At 37.0% G+C, this 18114-nt stretch overlaps 1 protein-coding gene across 10 annotated transcripts in view; it reads right to left on the bottom strand.

Annotated features, from left to right (window-relative positions):
- Positions 1–3364: 3364 nt before the first annotated feature.
- Positions 3365–18114, bottom strand: part of KYNU (kynureninase) — a 60081-nt gene continuing 45331 nt past the window's right edge. For all 10 annotated transcript variants that reach the window (XM_021267079.4, XM_038182378.2, XM_013092392.5 and 7 more), the window contains 4 exons: positions 10092–10144; positions 8512–8597; positions 5155–5385; positions 3365–3690 (listed from right to left, as the gene is read on the bottom strand). In XM_021267079.4, coding sequence (XP_021122754.4) covers positions 3538–3690; positions 5155–5385; positions 8512–8597; positions 10092–10144 — 523 coding nt within the window. In that variant the 3' untranslated portion in view covers positions 3365–3537. The remainder of the gene's footprint in view (positions 3691–5154; positions 5386–8511; positions 8598–10091; positions 10145–18114) is intronic.

The raw sequence follows: 18114 nt of genomic DNA on the forward strand, positions 1-18114 counted from the left end.
TTAAACTAGCATTTCATGGGTAATTCCCACCTATGTCCTGCTGTATTTGGGAACAAAACTGTAACAACATAACATAGCGTAAAAAGTTAATTATTTCTTTCATTATTTTCCATATTTTTTTTCCCTCTAGACAACACATTTAGGGCCAAGTTAGTTTTTTGTTGTTGTTTTTTGTTGTTTTTTTTTTTTTTTAATATATATATGTGTATATATATATATATATATATATATATATATATATATATATATATATACACACCTTTCTTTCTCTTTTCATTTTTGTTTAATCTATCATCTTCTTCTTGCTAATACTGTGCTGATAAAATGAAAACAGTGGATTCTGAAGTAGTCAGACTAAGGACTCCCACTATTTTACATCTTCACTTCTCCAAATGATCCCATCTCATTCTCTATCATGCAACAAACCTCGAATAAAAATAAATAAATAAATAAATAAATAACTTCTATACCTTTTTCTTCACTCAAAGTATATTTTTCTTTTGGAAAACAAAACCATCATTTTCCCCTTAGGAAAGAGGACTGTCTTTTTTTCTAGTCTTCCTTTGCCAAAACAGAGTAAAAAAATGCAAAAATAGTATTCCTTCCCCCCAACTCCCTTTCCCCTCCTTTTTTTTTTTTTTTTTTTTTTTTTTTTTTTTAATGGTTACAATGAATTTAAGAGATCTGTACAGTATTATATTGTGTTGTGTTGAAAAAGATCACATAAAACCAGGGATCTATATAGTCATGTTTATCTGTATTTTTCAGACTTTTTCTCATTCTACCTAGGTATCAATTTTCTGTCATCTACAGACACTTATGTGTTGCAGTTTAATTTGAAAAATGTAATTTCTTCAGACAATCCAAGAACTCAATGTTAGCACAATTAGAAAGCGGTAGTACTTAATGCTGAATTTTAAATCAGAGATGTAACTACCAGGAAACATTTAGGGTATATACAATTAATTATTTCACACATAATTATTCCTGATATTACTCTAACTGTGATAACTTAGAGCATTAGAAAAAGAAGGCTATTTTCTTTTTGTACTGAATCTCTTTCACTTGATATTCTCTCACTAAATAATATGTAAAATACTGACACCTAATGTTAACTTTCAGTATTATTCATTTTGCAAAACTTTACGAGAACTAACGAAAGAACATGTAAAACTAGTGCTTATGCTGTCATTTTGTTTCATTCTCCTCACTTCAAGGAAAACATTTTCTGAATTTATGTATAATGCATATAAAAGCAAGGAGTCTTATGTTTATTTTCACAGCTCGTAGGTAAACGAAAAAGTAACTCAGCAAAGTTGAAATTTGTGAATTTTGACTGACTCGTTTTTATGAAATCCCTCATACAAAACACTTACATATATATATATATATATTTAAAGCCTCTCTGCCTGTAACCTAAAGTGTTGCTGAAGGACAAAATATTAATGATTTTTTATTAATAATATACCTCTCAAGAACCAGACTGTCTAGATTCAGGAAGCATTTTACCTACCCTACATTGTTCACTTTCCACAATCAGAGATACAAGGATTTTTCAGTTAGTGAATTTAATGCAGATGCCAGACTGCTTTGCCAGGCTGAAACCTGTAAATTCACCATTTATCTCCCCATAACATCCAATAAAGCTTGTCCAAACTTGATGTCTAGGTGCTATTTAGAAAGGGATTTGGATGTGCTTACTCTTCCTGGGTTTGCCTCACAACCAAAGTGCAGCTGAAATCTAAATAAGGTATTTTATAATATGACTAGTGTGACATCTGGATTTATATAAAGCTTGCTTAATTTTACAGTAAAGACCTACGTGAGTGGTAGCCAGAGCTGAGTAGAAGCACAAGTGCTTGAAAGGTACTGGCAGTGAAATAAACTACTTTTCACTACTATGGACTGTCACAGTTTCATATTTGGTGTTTTTCTCATCAACAGTCACGTTATGGAAAATTGTCCTTTTCTAAAATTGTGTCACTTAGCAGATGAAAGTAGCTGTGCTGCAGATGTACATACAAAAATAAAACCCCAGCTACTGAAACACAGATACCTGGTCTGCAACACAATGGCACAGTCTCAGCTGAATCAAGGACAGATGACGTCAATGCAATCAAAACCTCTTGAGTGAGCCAGAGCTTTCCCAGTGATTAAGACTCCTGTGCTTTTCTTTATAACAATATTCTCGTGTAAGAAGCTCTTCTAACTTTTCATAGTTGCTAAAAATACCAACTAAAGCTTTATTTGCAGTCCTTTCAGTTTTCCTCTACATGCTACAACTGATGAAATAGGTATTATTGTGTCAGGTCTTTTAAAACTACCCTTCTTTAGTGAATGTTAGAGGGCAGGCAGACACTGCAAATGTTTCCCCCCTGCAGGAGCCCCAATACACACTGGGAGATGCTCAAAAAGTGCAAGAACCTCAAACTGCAAAAATGCCGCTGAGACAAAACATTTTGGAGTAGCCCAAATTTCTTCCTTTTTCCTTAGAGTGGAATAAAAAGTACTACCAACAGTAATTTTCTAAGTGTATCAAACCAATAATCATCAGAAAGAAAGGCTTACAGATAGCTGATTCTTGAAGAAAAAGGTACATGCTGAATAGCGAGAAATTTAGGTGTTCAGTAGCCAAGTACACTGAGGTTTATTTATGTCTTAAAACTACTCTGGATAAAGCGTTGGTTAAATGTAAGCAGTTTTTCTTCACTGCTCCTAGCTGTTTAGTGCAAATCTCTCTAAAAATTTGGGCCACACTAAGTTAACAGTGGGATATTTTGCTGCTGCTGAAACAATCCAGAGTTCATTTTGCCTAATCCGAAATAAGCCTTGTTAAAACCTTGGTAAGTGCTCATGCAGCACACTGGGTCACATGAATTTAAAATCGTTCTCGGCTTTCTCAAGACTATCATCTTCAAAATGACTACCTAGAAATATAAAGAGAAGATGTATTGGTTTAGGCAGCTGTATCACAGGAAAGAAGGTATCTGTAGTGTAAAGTCATTCTTCAATTATATCATTAATTAACCAAATTTGGGGGCCCTTTGAAAAAGTCAGTATGCAGCAATTTTTAAACAACTAATTGTTCAACTTCAGTCTTCTAGTAAACCACGTACTTTAAATAGGACTGATAAATTAAAAATGTAAATTGGACTGTATCTTTTAACTGTTAGTGATTTGTCTATTTTCCACTTTTTATTATGCATCATTTTTACAATAAAGAAGGGATTTTTTTTTTTTCATTCTAGTTGATAGCAATTCTTCCATGCTTCTCAAAGCTAATGTAATAAAACTACATAAAATGTTTAAGAAAAACCCCATTAAAATATACAAAGCATACTAATTCATGAAGTCAAAGTCAAAGCAGAGTGGAAATATGAGCTTTAATAAAACTATGTCTGTTGTAAATAACTATTCAAGCACAGTCATTTTTTTGCAAATTGCATGGGATATAGCTTAGTCTACTCGAAGCAAGGAATCGCTCAGCGGGATAAATGCATCTTAGTCAGAAATAGATTAAAAGATACAGCTGAGCCATCAATAAGAACCAGATAGCGCAGTATTGTTTGCTGTTTGTTTTGAAGATGTAATTGCAGATCCCAGGATTTCAATAAATCTGTGCACATCATGGAAAGAATTGTAGAGAGGAACTGGGGCAACGCGAAGAGCATTTGGTTCTCGCATGTCACACTGCAAAATAGAAAGGGAATGATTAGTAAATTCAGGTCACTAATTTACTTGTTAAGCCATATTTTTAAGTGTCATCCTTGTCTTCACAGAGTTACACCGAGGAAGAACAGTATTTATGCAGACATATGTGAAAACTTTGGGACACCAAAGAAACTACCTTGAGGAGCATTATTGTGAAGAATATAGCAAGGAGAGTGGTGCGCGGTCAATAAAAAAGAATGCAACGTTTGGGACAGGTAGGACTCTGGTAGCGCCATTCAATGGCTCAGAACTAGCTATCCACCCTTGTAATTTATTTAAGGTGTACCCTGGAACCTACAGCAACCCATGGCTGACGAGGTGTACAGGTAAGAGAAACACCATTGCAAAATAGAAACGTCCCTCCCAGTAAGATAGGGTGTCTTATTCTATGGATACAAGTAATGCCACAGGGCTTGCAGTAGTTTTCTTTCTCTCCTCTGTGAATTTAAACATTTTGCTGAATAGAATAATCTCTCATATTTGAAGCACACTACTGCATTGTGAAGACAAGCCAACAGCATAAGGCCCTGTGCCCTCTTAAAAGCAGCAGTTCCTGGAATTCCCTGGCAGCACCAAAACAGCAGCATATTTTGCCTATAAGAGCTGCCCTTTGGGAACATGAGTCACCAGCAGAAATAAAACTCATATATCATTTATATGGCATTACGTTATCAGCCTCACCTTCTAAGTCACCAAATGTATAATCTTAAATTTAGCCTTTATAGGTTTTGAGCAGCACTGACACCAGTAACCATGCTGTTATGTGGCACCACCAGTCAGTGGCCTCTTTTTCTCAAGCACTAAAACACACCTTTAAGGACATGACACCATTTTAATTCTGCCAGCCTGATGCCTTGTGAAGAGCAGTTCATGAAAGGGAATGAGGAGGCTGAGATCTCCTTGCTAGTACTGGGCTGTAGGCATAGGAGCTGTGGGGCCACCTGAGCTCTGCTCACTGCTGGAGGGCAAATAAAAGTGAAGAGCTGCCAAATGGGCCTGGGACCTCACATTTCAGGTGCAAATTTCTGTTTTTCTGACATGCTCATTTTTTGTTTTTTTTCCAGTTTTTCTCCTTTATCCTTCAAATCTGCAATGCTTGCACTATCATGCAACACGAAAGCAGCTTTACCCCTCAGCAGTGACTGCTGGGTGCCACTCACAGAATATCGGAAATTAATCCATAGAGAAAGGACCACCTGAAAACTAACAAAATATCATAAATAATACAAAATATCATTAATAATAAAAAGTAGTGATATAAAATATCACTACTTGCTTGATCATTTGTGCTGCTAAAGATCATAGCTGCTACGTAAGCAATTTTCATCATTCCAAGTCTTTTTTGGCGTTATATGAGATTATACATGAATGAAAGTCAAATGATTATTTTGGTATGGCATATGCTCACAAAACAGTGAACAAGATGAAGTTTGATTTACTCACAGCTACTCCTCTCTTCTCCAGCTCTTTAAACACAGACTTGATTGGAAGGGAAAAGGATAATGTGAGTTGGCATCCTCTTTCCTCAACCTGAGGTGGTGTGATTATTTTTACAAAGGGCTTCTCTGGATTTGTTTTATCCTCACTGTAGTAATGTTTTATCAGGTATTCCAAGTACCCAGTAAGCAGAATAGATTTTCTTCTTAATGCTTTCATTGTAGTTTGACCAAAAACCTGTAATGATTTTAAATCATTATTATGGAATGCATTGCTACAGAAAATATAAAGAGAGCAAAGATGATCAAGGCCATTTCTGACTTTTCAAATAAATTAGATAGTTTTGGTAACTTGGAGACTGGACTCTGTCATTCTTATTTTGCTAGGTAGTAGATTTCTCCATACATACTACCTTTGAAACCAAGTGCTAATATCAGATAGATACTGTACATACACATCACGAGATATGGCTTTCGGATACACAGGACAACATTATTACTTTTAGATAATGAAAGACAATTTTGTCTGCTGTTAAGGATTTCTATACACATCTAACATAAATGAATTTGCAAAAAAAAACAGTTTCCTAAGAGAGCATCCATTTGCATATATGAAGGTGATCCATAAATTTTCTATACATGCAACAGGACTGCATCAAACAAAAATCACATACAATTTTTTTGTGACTCAGGTAAAACTAAAGGCTTTACAAACATGACTAATCTACAAACTTAATTTTGAAGACAGAAAATTTGTTTTTATTTACTGTTTTACCTACTGAACAGGAAGTGTTTTAAATTCTGCCTTTGCTAGTTCATATGAAGAAAAAAACTGATTCAAGTTTAATAGCTCTGTGCTTTTATTTAGCTATAAGGACTGGTGAGCTCAAAAAAAAAATATGTAAGAACATCATGAAATGTGAAAAAGTGATTGCTTAAGCATGGCAGTTCCTTTGTCAGACAACCAAGTACAAACAATGTGGCACAACAGTTTGGGAAGGGGAAAGGGCCAGGAAGCTCCTGCTCCTCTCCTGCCTGTACTTATGGAAAGGCTCAATTACAGAGAACAATGGAAAATGTGACCCTGGAAACAACCAATCCCTGCCTTCCCCAAGCCCTCCCATTTCCCTTGCAAGTAGTTGCAGGGAAAAAGCAAGAGAATATAGACATGTAAGTACCTGACCATCTCTACAAATCAGATTGCAGCACGTAGTTGTGATATAGCTTCTAAGACTATTATACCTCTGCTTACTACAGCTGCAAAATCAAAGGCAAGTCTGAGGTCCTGCACAAAAATCCATGATTGTACCTCTCAGAACATCACTGCTCCTGACTGAAGAAGACACTCTTTTAACGTTATTGGTATACTCACAGATAATTACTTCATACACACCCCAAAGAGTGAATAAAGAGGTAACTAAGAAGTTCCACGCCAAATACAACAAAGTTTGGTTTCCAGAAGCATCTGGAATTTATCAAAATCAAAAGCCCCTACATTTCCTTTCTCTATTCTGAGCTAACAAAATATGGCTGCTGTAAGACAGACTTTGCAGCCACAGAAACGAATGTGAAAGGGACCAGAGTTATCACCAGCAGTTATTACTTGCACAGGTCAACAAAAATGCAGAGATGCTTCCCTCACCATGCAGGCTGGCAGAGTGCGCACATGACCATTTAGCTTGTTACCGGAGGTAAAATGGAGACCTGTCTCCTATTCCTCTGGGCTTTGCAGCAGTGTGAGGGATGGAGCTCCTTAGGCTGCACACAAAAATCTGTTTGCTCAGGCTTTGCGCAAGGAATATTTGGCCTCCTGGGTGAAATTTGGGAAAAAGATCTTTTAAATGGGGCTGTAGAGCGCTCCCCTTTTTTCCATAAAAGGGAGCAGCTACTGCCATAACAGTCACTTTAAGCATTATTGAGGAATAACATGCATTAACACTTGCAGTTTTCATTGTTTCCATTGGAAACACTGCCTTCTGTTTAATGTGTCCCAGTGAAGGTGGCATGCAATTTCACTAGCCATCTCTTGCCAGACATGAAAACTATTTTGTTTCCCACTGTATTAGAGCAATTAGCACTGGGAAATCCTGGCTGTGCCAAAAGGTAATGCAGGCATGGAAAGGGGAGGCGATGGAAACTGCTCAGCCCTCATTGTTTGAGGCTCCCTGCAGTGGGCTAAATGACATCAACCCGCACAAACTGGAGCACTAACAATCTGGGTCATAGCAGAATAGCTTTCAGCTTATCTCGAAGGTCACATAAAGTTTAAAAATATATTGGATGTTTAAGGACTAACAAAATAAATTGTCAGGCAGAATAAGACGCATTGCTGTGCCCTTTGCAGTCCTTCAGCATTGCATGTAAGCTGGTGAGAGCACAATTGGCAATTTTCTAACTTTGTTTGCTTAAAATACTGTTTTTTCAGTAAATAAAGAAGAGGGATGTACAGTGTACAGACATTGCTCTTTGTACCAGCATCAGCTTTGCTGTTACACTAACATTAATGGAATGCTGGCAGAAATAAATTCCTCTCATTATGCTGCTGCAAAACCACGCTAACCAAAGCTGGCTTGAAAAGCAGCTTAGGAAAAAAATTACTACAGGGAGGTCTGTGTACAACCATCATTTTCATCCCCAAATACCAGAAGTCCAGCATTTCAGGTGTGAACCACCCATAAGAGAAACTCTGTGCCTGGATTCATGTGAGGCTCTGTGCCTGTGGTCACCAGAAAACTAATGAAGAGATGAAAGGCAAAAGTCCAGATCCACAGCACATTCATGAATTGTCCTTTTAGGAAGCATTAACAGACAGTTTTTGTCTTTTCTGTTTGTGATGGAAGGGACTACAGTGGATGACATTCACATCGGTTCTGTTGGACTCGAGGACACCCAGTAGCCCCATCTGCTTTTTCATAAAAGAGCTCGTCTGTTTGGCACAGGGAAATACAAGTAGAAGCAACTCTCCATGCAGCCTTCCAGAGTTACACAATTCCTTCCTAGGAAAGTCTCTATCAGTGTCCTTCACACAAGTTGCAGAGAGGCAAGCTCTGAATGTCTGTATTGGAAAAGCTGCCCTTTGCATTGAGCCTCTAAAAGCCCAATGCTGAGCTCTGTCCAAAAGCTGAAGATGCAAACTTCATGGATCCTAAATATGACAGCAAAATTTGTGAGAACAGTAAAAGAATGAGTTCGAGTTTACAAGTCTTGGTTTCTTGTGTTTTTTGTTGTTGTTGTTTTCATTCCTTTGGCTTTTTACCTTTTATGGATTTTATTTATTTTTAAGGGACACAGCAATAAAATCCATAACTTTTTTTTTAACATTTTATACTCTTAAATTCAGGCTTAAAATAAAGCAATTACTTACCTCTAAACTAGCTTGCAGAGCACAGACCAGTAAAATTGGAGGATTTGATAACCGAAATCCATTAATTCCTTCGCTTAGTTGTAATTCTGGAAAATGAATAACTTATATTAGTGTTTTTGATTTCTTCCTTTTAATGGATCAGACCTTATCTTGAAGTCCATCCTCATGCAATAAAATATTTCACTAACGTGGCCTGTAGGAATCGCTCATTAAAAGGAAATAGTAATCTATTCACAGCTAATACTTTTAACTTCGAGAGAAGCCCAATTTTATCCAGCGAAAGACCTCATTAGTGGCTTCATGGGAACTAGAGAACTGCAATTAATTTGTTTAAATGGTGTGTGTTAAAACCACCTTTACACTTGAATCTCTTTTACCACTGGCATAAACCAGAGAAATTCCAAGTCAGCAGAGGCATGCTCATGAGAAGCCACGGTGCATGATCAGGGAATCACGTTCCTTGACTTTATTAAACTGACGAGACACGTGGGAGACTGCATATGCAGCTAAGTGTAGCTTCAGGCCACGTATCGAAGTTGCATAGACTTTAGGCTGTGAAATTTCACAAAATCCATTTAATAAAGCCATAAAGCTTTGCTGTAAGTTCTGTGTCATCATTTATATTTCATGCTTCAGCACCAGAGCAAGAGGATGCTGTGGAGGAAATGCTCTTCATGCACAGCAGACTGGCTAATTTTATAATGATTATTGCCCAACTTCTGCCTCGCAACTGTCTGTGGAAATGAATAAGCAACATTCTTCTTCTTCAAACAGTATTTCAAGGTAATTTGTGTCCTCTTCTGGGGTTCCATAAAGCCACTCTTACCTGTGGTCAGAAAACAAAGACCACACTGAAACTATTAGAGAGGTGTTCACCAGCCAAAGTCACATCACTAGGGGCTGCCACAGAAAATTAGAAATATACTGAAACCAAAACAACTGATCAAAACAAAAAGATCCTTTCTTCCTCCTGATCCCTCAGGGTTGTCTCTCTGCCATATCCTTAAAAGAAGAGGAAGATTATAGCTGGCAGATTTAGAAAACAGTCCTCATCTCTTATTGTGCTTTGGGACAATAAATACTGTTATTATTTCAGAGCAGGTTTGGTTTTGTCTTATATTCCCTCCATCATTAGTGCAAAGGATTTAAAGATGCTGAAACACAAGAGCTATTGCACAACTTATGTCAGGCGCCTTTACCATTTCTCATTAATTCCAGTGGAACTAATCCCAAAGTAAGATATCTAAGATTCACGTTTACCCATGTGAATAACAGAATCTCACTCCTCAGAGCTTATGAGTTTAAAAAAATTCAAAACTTCCATCCATAGTCTACAACTGCATCTTGTCAGCAAAATGTCTGGAAACAGACAGTCAGACCCATATGCTCAGAGACCTAATTTATTCCATTTATTTTATTGACGCCACTCTATTACATATTTAGGATGAGTTTAGGTTAATATCTTTAATGTAAGCATGAAAGCACAAAGGTCTATCCTTCCTACTCAAACTTCTGTAAAAACTATGCTGGCTGTATATAAATATGTCAAATCAGGTAAACGAAAGTGTAAAAGTACATACTGTTTTCCATGAGGAATCGTGTTTTGAAGTCATGACCCCACCAGCCAATTAACCTAAAATTTTGCAAGGTAAATGATTAGCAATCTAATGCTTAAGAAATATATTTCTAATAATACATTATAATTGCAACAATAGCATAAAAACACAATACATTCTATAAATAGGAAAAACTAAAAACAATTTTATTGTCTATAAATTTCTCTTTAACAATGAATGATAAAATGTACCACATCTTTCAAATTAACTATTGATTCCTGACAATACCCATTTTGTCTGAATTCATTTTACAAAATGAAAAATAGAACAGAAATATTTCCTCTGTTTTGTTCCAAAGCATTAAGCTTAACCTCCTTAAACCTACTTTAATGAACATTGGAACTTAAAAGGTGCTATAAAATCTGACTTCGTCCCACCAAGCAAAGGTGAGTGATGGGCAGCAGATGGCCAACAGGGGCTCAGTAGGAAGTTTGTGCAGGCATTGTTTTTACCTTACAATGTGAGCCCTGGAATAAACTTTTCTTCTCTTGAACTGAGCATATTATTCAAAAAAAGATTATTTAAAATGAAAAATGAACCTACTTAATCCAAAGAATAAGACTTTTTAGGTCATCTCCAGGGGAGAAAAAAAAATTTACTTTGAATATCATTTATCCAAGCTTTTAAATTAAGGTGGCATTAGATTATTTATATATGTATATATATATATATATTTTTTTTTTTGAAAAATACATTCAAAGATATCACTACAAATGGCTGGAGCAGCTGGATGCACTGAAGCTCCCCATGCTGCAGATGAAGTCAATATTGCAAATCCAAGAATTTTCTCTTCCCATCTCAATTTGGTATTGTACTTCTTAGATGGTAATATTGGTGACTAATCACGTCAGTATTACTTGAAATTTCCCATACATCAATACTATTACAATATTAGGAAGCTGCCACCTCTGACTCCTTTCTGACCATCTAAAATTGCCATGGATGGACATACAGACATTTCTCTCAAACATTTTACTCATTTTTCTCTATGCTGGGTAGCAGAGCTGTTAGGAATGAACCCTGGCAAGTGTTCAAAATTTCTAACAGAAAAAACTATAAGTAAAACTCATGGTAGATCAGCCTTTCTGGAAGTAAACAAGGAAATAGAAAAGCATTGCCTCTCTCTAAAGCAGTAACGTTTCTTTGCAGTGTGCCTAGAAGAGGTTAGCTCTACAGAATGAAGACCACATTTGAGTTAAAGACTTGTTTTATGAATACTGCATAGTGTAAAATAAAGTACTTCATATTTCTGTATAACTTCAGTTTTATGTTTACTTCTATGAACAGCTCTGAGTGCTGCATCCAAACAAAAAAACATGGATTTTTTTTATTGTTGTGATGCTTTTACTATTCTAAGACCCATGAAAATCAATAGTGCAATATACATTCATTTCAAATGAGATATTATATTGCCAAAATGAATATGCCCAATATAAAATATATTGCAGCTTCTGCCCAAGTGACTCAGTTACTGATGATGTGAATCATAAAAGATATTCCAGATATTTAATATGCAGTGTATAATATCCATAGGACATTTCACTGTAGACTCTAAATACTATATGTTACTACAACATACTACTAATATCAATGACACAATACATGAAATCCAAAAGTTTTAAACAGAAGAAGAATATGTGAAATACATTTGGACTATTACTTGGTATTAAGGTGAGAAAAATAATATGTTCTATTTGGACTACATCCTACAGTTAAAGATAAAATTAACATCAACCAGAATATTGCCCCAATAAAACCCAATGAGAAGCACTCTGGTTGTGCTTCTAGAGTTCAAAACATGCTAACTCTGAAGCTGGCTTAAAATCAGACCTCTACCGCAGCATCATGTTTACAACTTGGAAACTGAAGTTTCAGAACTTTTCCAAACTGACAGAATGAAGGATTTTTTTAAAGACAGTTTTAGCTGTCTTGCCCTTTCCTACCATACTTTTTTTTTTTTTAATTTTATTTTAATTTTTGGCTGTTCAAGAACTTCAAAGGTGTCACTACAGGATGTGCACTTTGAGGCAGCTCTGGTCCTACACTATCATTGATCTAATGGTCCATATGGATGTCATATTATTTGACATTTAAGTTGACAGGCTTCAAAGTGTGGAATCTAAAAATCTTTACAAATTAGCAATTTGGTGTTTACAATTTTCTGTGAAAAATTTGAAATGAGGGTTGCCACTGCTATGCCAAATTTCAACCTGTTATGATGGGAAATAGCTAAGGTGTTAAACCCCAAACATAAGGCTTTAAAAATGCTCGCTAAAAATAATAGGCAATAAAACTGCACATTAAGATGCTGCAGTAAAATTTCTTATTAAAGAGTTGTTACTCTGCATGCAAAATGAGTTTTTTTGAAATGCAGTCACCATTTTGATTATTCTTGCTTCAAAAAACAAAGACTCCAAGATCTAAATTGATCTGGAATTCCAAACCATAATCTTTGCAAAACGGTTTGGAAGGATCTTAAAAGCCTCCTGCAATGCTCTTTTATTTAAAACACCTTGGACTTTTTGGTAACTGGACTCCAAAGTTAAAATATTTTCATTGCAAATGAAACCCATTTTGTGAAGTATATTAAAAATTAGTGCATCTGGGGGAAAAAGAGACTCATTTTGCAATCATTCCACTATAATAATGTTTTACCAGCCACTGCCCCTTATTTGCAGATGTATCTAAACTTAGCACTTGTCTAGTTTCACCTAGTTTCAATCAAAATGTCTGTCCCAGCAGTGTCTGGCTCACAGTGTGTGCCAGGATGACATCTGGTCACCTGTCCCAGGTACCCAGGTGCTCCTGAAGTGCTTCTGCAGCTAACCTCTCTCCATCTGGCATCAAAAATTGACATGCCACTGCTGGCATGTCAAAAAGGAGAGTAAGTTAGCACCAGAAGAGCTGAGGGGTTTTTGTGGAGTGAGCATACCTATACAAACCTTCTGTAAGAGAGTAACTTTTCAAATAAAGTTAACACATTGCTCTGTTGTATCCCACAAACAAAACCTATGTCTCCATTGTTTGAAAGCACTGAGACTTTCCCAGGGAATTTTGCAGCTTTCCAGTCTATGCACAGAAATCATTTTTGAATGCACAACATACAATTTAAAGAAAGCTGTTACTAGCTAAATTTCATGCAGTAAGTAGGCATAAAACGAAATATTGCTGGAAGATTTTTCAAATTCTTTATTTTACCCCAGAATGTTCTCTTATTTTACAAATCAATGAACAAAGACTTACTGTGTCGGAAAATAACTCCAGAAAGGAGCAGTACCCTCTCATTTAGTCCTACTCCCTTTAAGCGCATTTACACCAGGGAACAATCTCTTCAATAAGTATTTTTATTTAGCTCATTTCCCTCCTTCATATCCGTATGCATTAGACTGAAGCACTAGTTGTTCATAACTTGAGCCATCTCGTTTGTAGTTACATTAATGATGCAAGAGTGTGGGATATAATGATCATGATGTATGTGCAGCATAGACATCAAAGACGATCCAGTTAAAGAACACAGAAAAAATACAAAAAAAATTCCTTTGACCTTTGTGTCGAAGTTACAGACGATCATGCTACTCATTTATAATTTACTGCCTGAAGCACCATGGGTCTCATTTCCCTTCTCAGCAAGAAGAAATAGAAACTCTTGAGTAGCGACACGGAAAACAGGGAAATACTATTAATGCAACTCAACTTGCACAATCCAGGGCAATGCACTGGAAGCATCCTGTTATTACATCGTGAGAGAAATCATTTTATGTCCATGAGAAAGCATGTTAAAGTGCTACAACAGGAATACAGTGTGAAATTAGTAGTACTTTATATCACACTAGCTGGCTTCACTGTGTATGGATCCGTTTGTTTTCTCTCCATAATCAGGTTACAATGCTGTCTAGAAATTGTATTTGCGTTACTTCAATGATGTCTATATTAGGAGCATATACCATCAAACCATTCCGTGTTTATGAAACTGTGGATTAAGCTAAATCATAAACAGGCAGTTTGGGGACAGTCTGCAAAGTGGTTGGTGCAGCTGCTGTGCCGCAACTAAGCTCTTCATTCACTCCTCATTTTATTTTGTAAAAGCTTCTGGATATTGGCAAGGATTGTTTGAGCTTTCATGCCACTGTTCTATCTATCAGTAAGAATCAGCATTAAGGAGTTCATGAGACTTTTCTCTGCTCTCATCGTTAGAAGAAAAGTTCACAAACAACAGAGAACTGAGACAGACACGTTCTGTCTACAAAGGCAAATTCATGCAGGAAAAGCAACGTAAAAGTCAATGATAACTCATTTTCCTGCAGTCCCAAACATCCATGACAACTGGCTGGCTGAAGAGCACATCCCTTCTACATCCACTGCCTGTGCTTATGGCTTGTAAGACCATACAAGCACAAGACCAAGAAGCACACTACCGGGGTGGATCAAGGCATAGAGAATGGATGGAGGTCACCCATCTCCTATATGTTTCCATTAGCAGAAATTATGCTAAATAAACAACTCATAAAGTCAGAATTAGATTGGAAAAGAAAAACAAGAAGTCTGCAGGCTGGGTCCAGCCTGAAGCTGAGAACAAATTACATCTGGCCTTGGTCGTGGTGATGACCTAGCAGAAGATTACAATGTACCATGCCACTAGTGCCACATCCAGAGTTTGGCTCTGCCCAGCTTTCATGTTTCAAAAAGCACATGAAAAAAATAAAATAAATTCCACGGCCAACTCCCAAAGACCAAAAGTATTCCATAATATGCTACACATCTATATATATGAAACATCTTGAGCTTAACCAAAAATTCAGATCAAGATAGTGAGGTGCATTCCTCCACAGTGCAGTAAGGATAGAAAGAATAGACAGGCCTCAGGTCCTGAGCAGTAGCATTTCCTACTGCTGCTGCGTTCAGACAGAAGTAAATCCCAGAAGCCAAGCTCATATAAACAAACTCTTGTATCACCCTGCAAAGCTACCTCACTCAGATTTACAAAGTGTGAATTCCCAGCATGACTTCCACAACATTTATCTTAATCGTTGATTCTGTGTTGATTCTCCTATTGGCTCTTTTCTATATTTGCAGCTATTAGACAGCTTTTTCTTTACAAAGGTCTTTTCAAAGGTTACCACTGAAAAGCTTCTTCATTCCCAAAATCTTCTTCCCCTAGGTGGATTGATAAGATCTCTGCTAACTCATCACCAGACTGCTGTTTTTTCTCTGAGTGACAGCATAAAAATCTGATGAGGGTGACATGGGCAAACTGGTAGTAGCTTCCTTTACAAATTTCACGTAGGCTTCCTGGTGGCATCAAGTGAATACCTGTAGATTAACTATGGAAAAAAACACCACCTAATACTTGCAACAGGAAGAGAGTAGCAAAATAGGCCACACATTACAGTTACAAGTTTTACCTGATTAGGCCAAATCAAAGCAAGAAAAAAACAGGAGGTTGCAAGTACTATTTGAAAACTAGGAGCAGACAAGAGAAGCAAAGGCTGCTTTAGCACTCCTACCCTCCCAGACCCACTGCACCTCAATGGGGTACAACCCCACTGCTGTTGCCAGGAGACTGCCTGCCACCTGGATGGGATTCAGGCACTGGATGCCTCGAATGCAAATTTAGCCAGCCTGAAAGTAGCTTGTTTCCTGCAAACTCTGAGCACAGACTCGCTCCCCAGGCTCTACAGCTGGGGCACAATCTTTGCATTCTAGTCTGCATTAATTTTATTTCAGTTTCCTAACAGCATTTTTTTTATTATTGTTTTGTTTCAGCTTTATTGCATTAATTTTGTTGGAAGCACACAAGCATCATTGCCCTTCTTTGGATTCAATGCCAAAATTCAGAACAGCAAGAATCCCCCCCCAAAGAAAACAGAAAAAATGCTCATTGCTTCACATAGCATATTCTTGGCTCCCTGACTGGAGTTTGAGAAGGAGTTTCAATTTTCTTTGCTATCACAGACTTGCCTGATCACGGATGAGTCATTTAGTCTTTCCATGCCTCAAGCCCTCATCTCTAGAAATGCTGCTCAGTACTGCCCTAACTCTCTGGTGAGCGGTGAGAATATATTCGTTAACATGTTTTCACATACTTAGTAATGAGGATCGTGTAAGAATGGAGAAATAGATTTCCTTGGAGAATTTTGTACTGGATTTTTTGAAATACAGATGGGAAGAGGGGAGTTGGAGGTAATGGCTGATGCCACCGTTTTCTTTTTCCCCTCCTTCCAGCCTTTCTTCAAATTATCCTCTCAGGCTCAAAAGTTGTTTCCAGTCTTGGGTTTCTGTTGAGTTCAGAATTTAATATTTTTCTTGATCCATGTCATCTAACTGGCACTTATGCCAAGAAAAATAAAATAAATCAATATCTCCATTGCTGATTTCTACATGATGTTTTACAAATGTGCTGAAAAACTGAAACTCAAATGGAAGGACAATGTTATTCTACATTTGTACCACCTGAAATGAGGGCTTGCATGCTGTTGAAATGAATTCTTATTAACAAAGCCTGTCCCAAACTGCTTGCTTGCACTCCAATCCCTTAATACTGAGCACCACAGCAAGGTCCTGCTTTGGCCCAGAGCTCTCCTGCTGACAGCTCACTGGAAGGGAGAAAAATACTTATATTTGGTATGGTGTTGAGGGGTATGTTTAATCAAAATGAAGAATAATTGTAAAGTGACTCCCAGTTTCATCACAGAGATGCAGAATTCAGAGGTTTTAACCCTCCTGCGTAGTTGAAATTCTTCATATACTGTGAAACTGTCAGTTAGGGAGAATATTTCACAGTATACACACAGAGGCCAGGATCTGCATGGGGGACTAGGGCAATTAGCAGCTAGCCCCTGTTAGACTCCAGTAATAGTTGGAAACCTAACTCTGTCTCCTTCAGAAAACCTTTCCAGAAGCTATAAAGGTTACCTGCACTCCCCACCCCATTATATCTATTTAGATACTCTTTATCCCAACTGATAAGATTGGACTTTTTTCATTATTCTATTCTGCATAATGCTTGTTAATTTTAAGTAGAACCTGTTGTTAGAATTTGAAAAGCTTTTTGAAGCTCAGGTAATTATTAGCCTCAGTCTTCTCTAGTTTCAGACTTTCACATACCCTGATGCTTTCCCTTACCCTTTTCAACTCATTACAAATGTTTCCTAATTATTAAGCATATGTGACTTATGAGCAATGCCATACATTATTAACGGACCAGTCTCTTAGAACTCAGTGGGGAAAAAAAACACTCCTTATGAAAAGTTGTTACTGTGAAAACAGTAACTTCTCGTATTTAATATCAATGAGGTTTTTACTTCAACAAAGGACCAAAAATAATGATTGTATTGACCAAAGTAATGATTGTATTAGAGGCTAATAGCGTGACATTTTTCTTCTGTTAAATAGCTTGTATTTTTGGTACCACTGACAGTGGAGAGAATTTCTCCCAATACTTTAAGGCTTGTCTTGTAAAAAACAAGTCTAAGTTCACTTTCTGCCTAGCATTAATTTTATTTTATTTATTTATTTATTTTAAGATCGAAGTAATGGAAAAAAAATCCTAATCTAAACAATCACACTTAAGAGTGCAAAGGCTGAAGTTACAAAATCCTGTAGGTTTTTTCTCATTCTTTTTTTTCTGAATTTAACTGGGCAGCACTCAGGGTGGGGAATTCAATGCTACTGTTGCCACAATTAGGGAGACTCTTGGGTGGAAAAAAAACAGGCTGTTTGGTCAATCAAACACAGGGTGATTTACAGCTGATAGGTATTTGAAGACAGAAGGTGCACATGCTCTTCTTGAATTGATTTTTTCCTTGTTAGTCTTTTAGACTTGACACAAGTGGGAATACACCAATTTCAACACGTCCCTCTGTATTACCCCTGCAGGTCAAAAGAGAAGGAGACAGAGCTCACTTTCACAGCAGGAAACAAGGTGCAGCAAGAGGGGTGTGCAGAAGAGAAATGGCTGCACTGCTGCGAATCCGATCAAGGCCCAGCC

Source organism: Anas platyrhynchos, chromosome 7 (genome assembly GCF_047663525.1).
Source record: "Anas platyrhynchos isolate ZD024472 breed Pekin duck chromosome 7, IASCAAS_PekinDuck_T2T, whole genome shotgun sequence".
NCBI classification, from domain to species: Eukaryota; Metazoa; Chordata; class Aves; order Anseriformes; family Anatidae; genus Anas; species Anas platyrhynchos.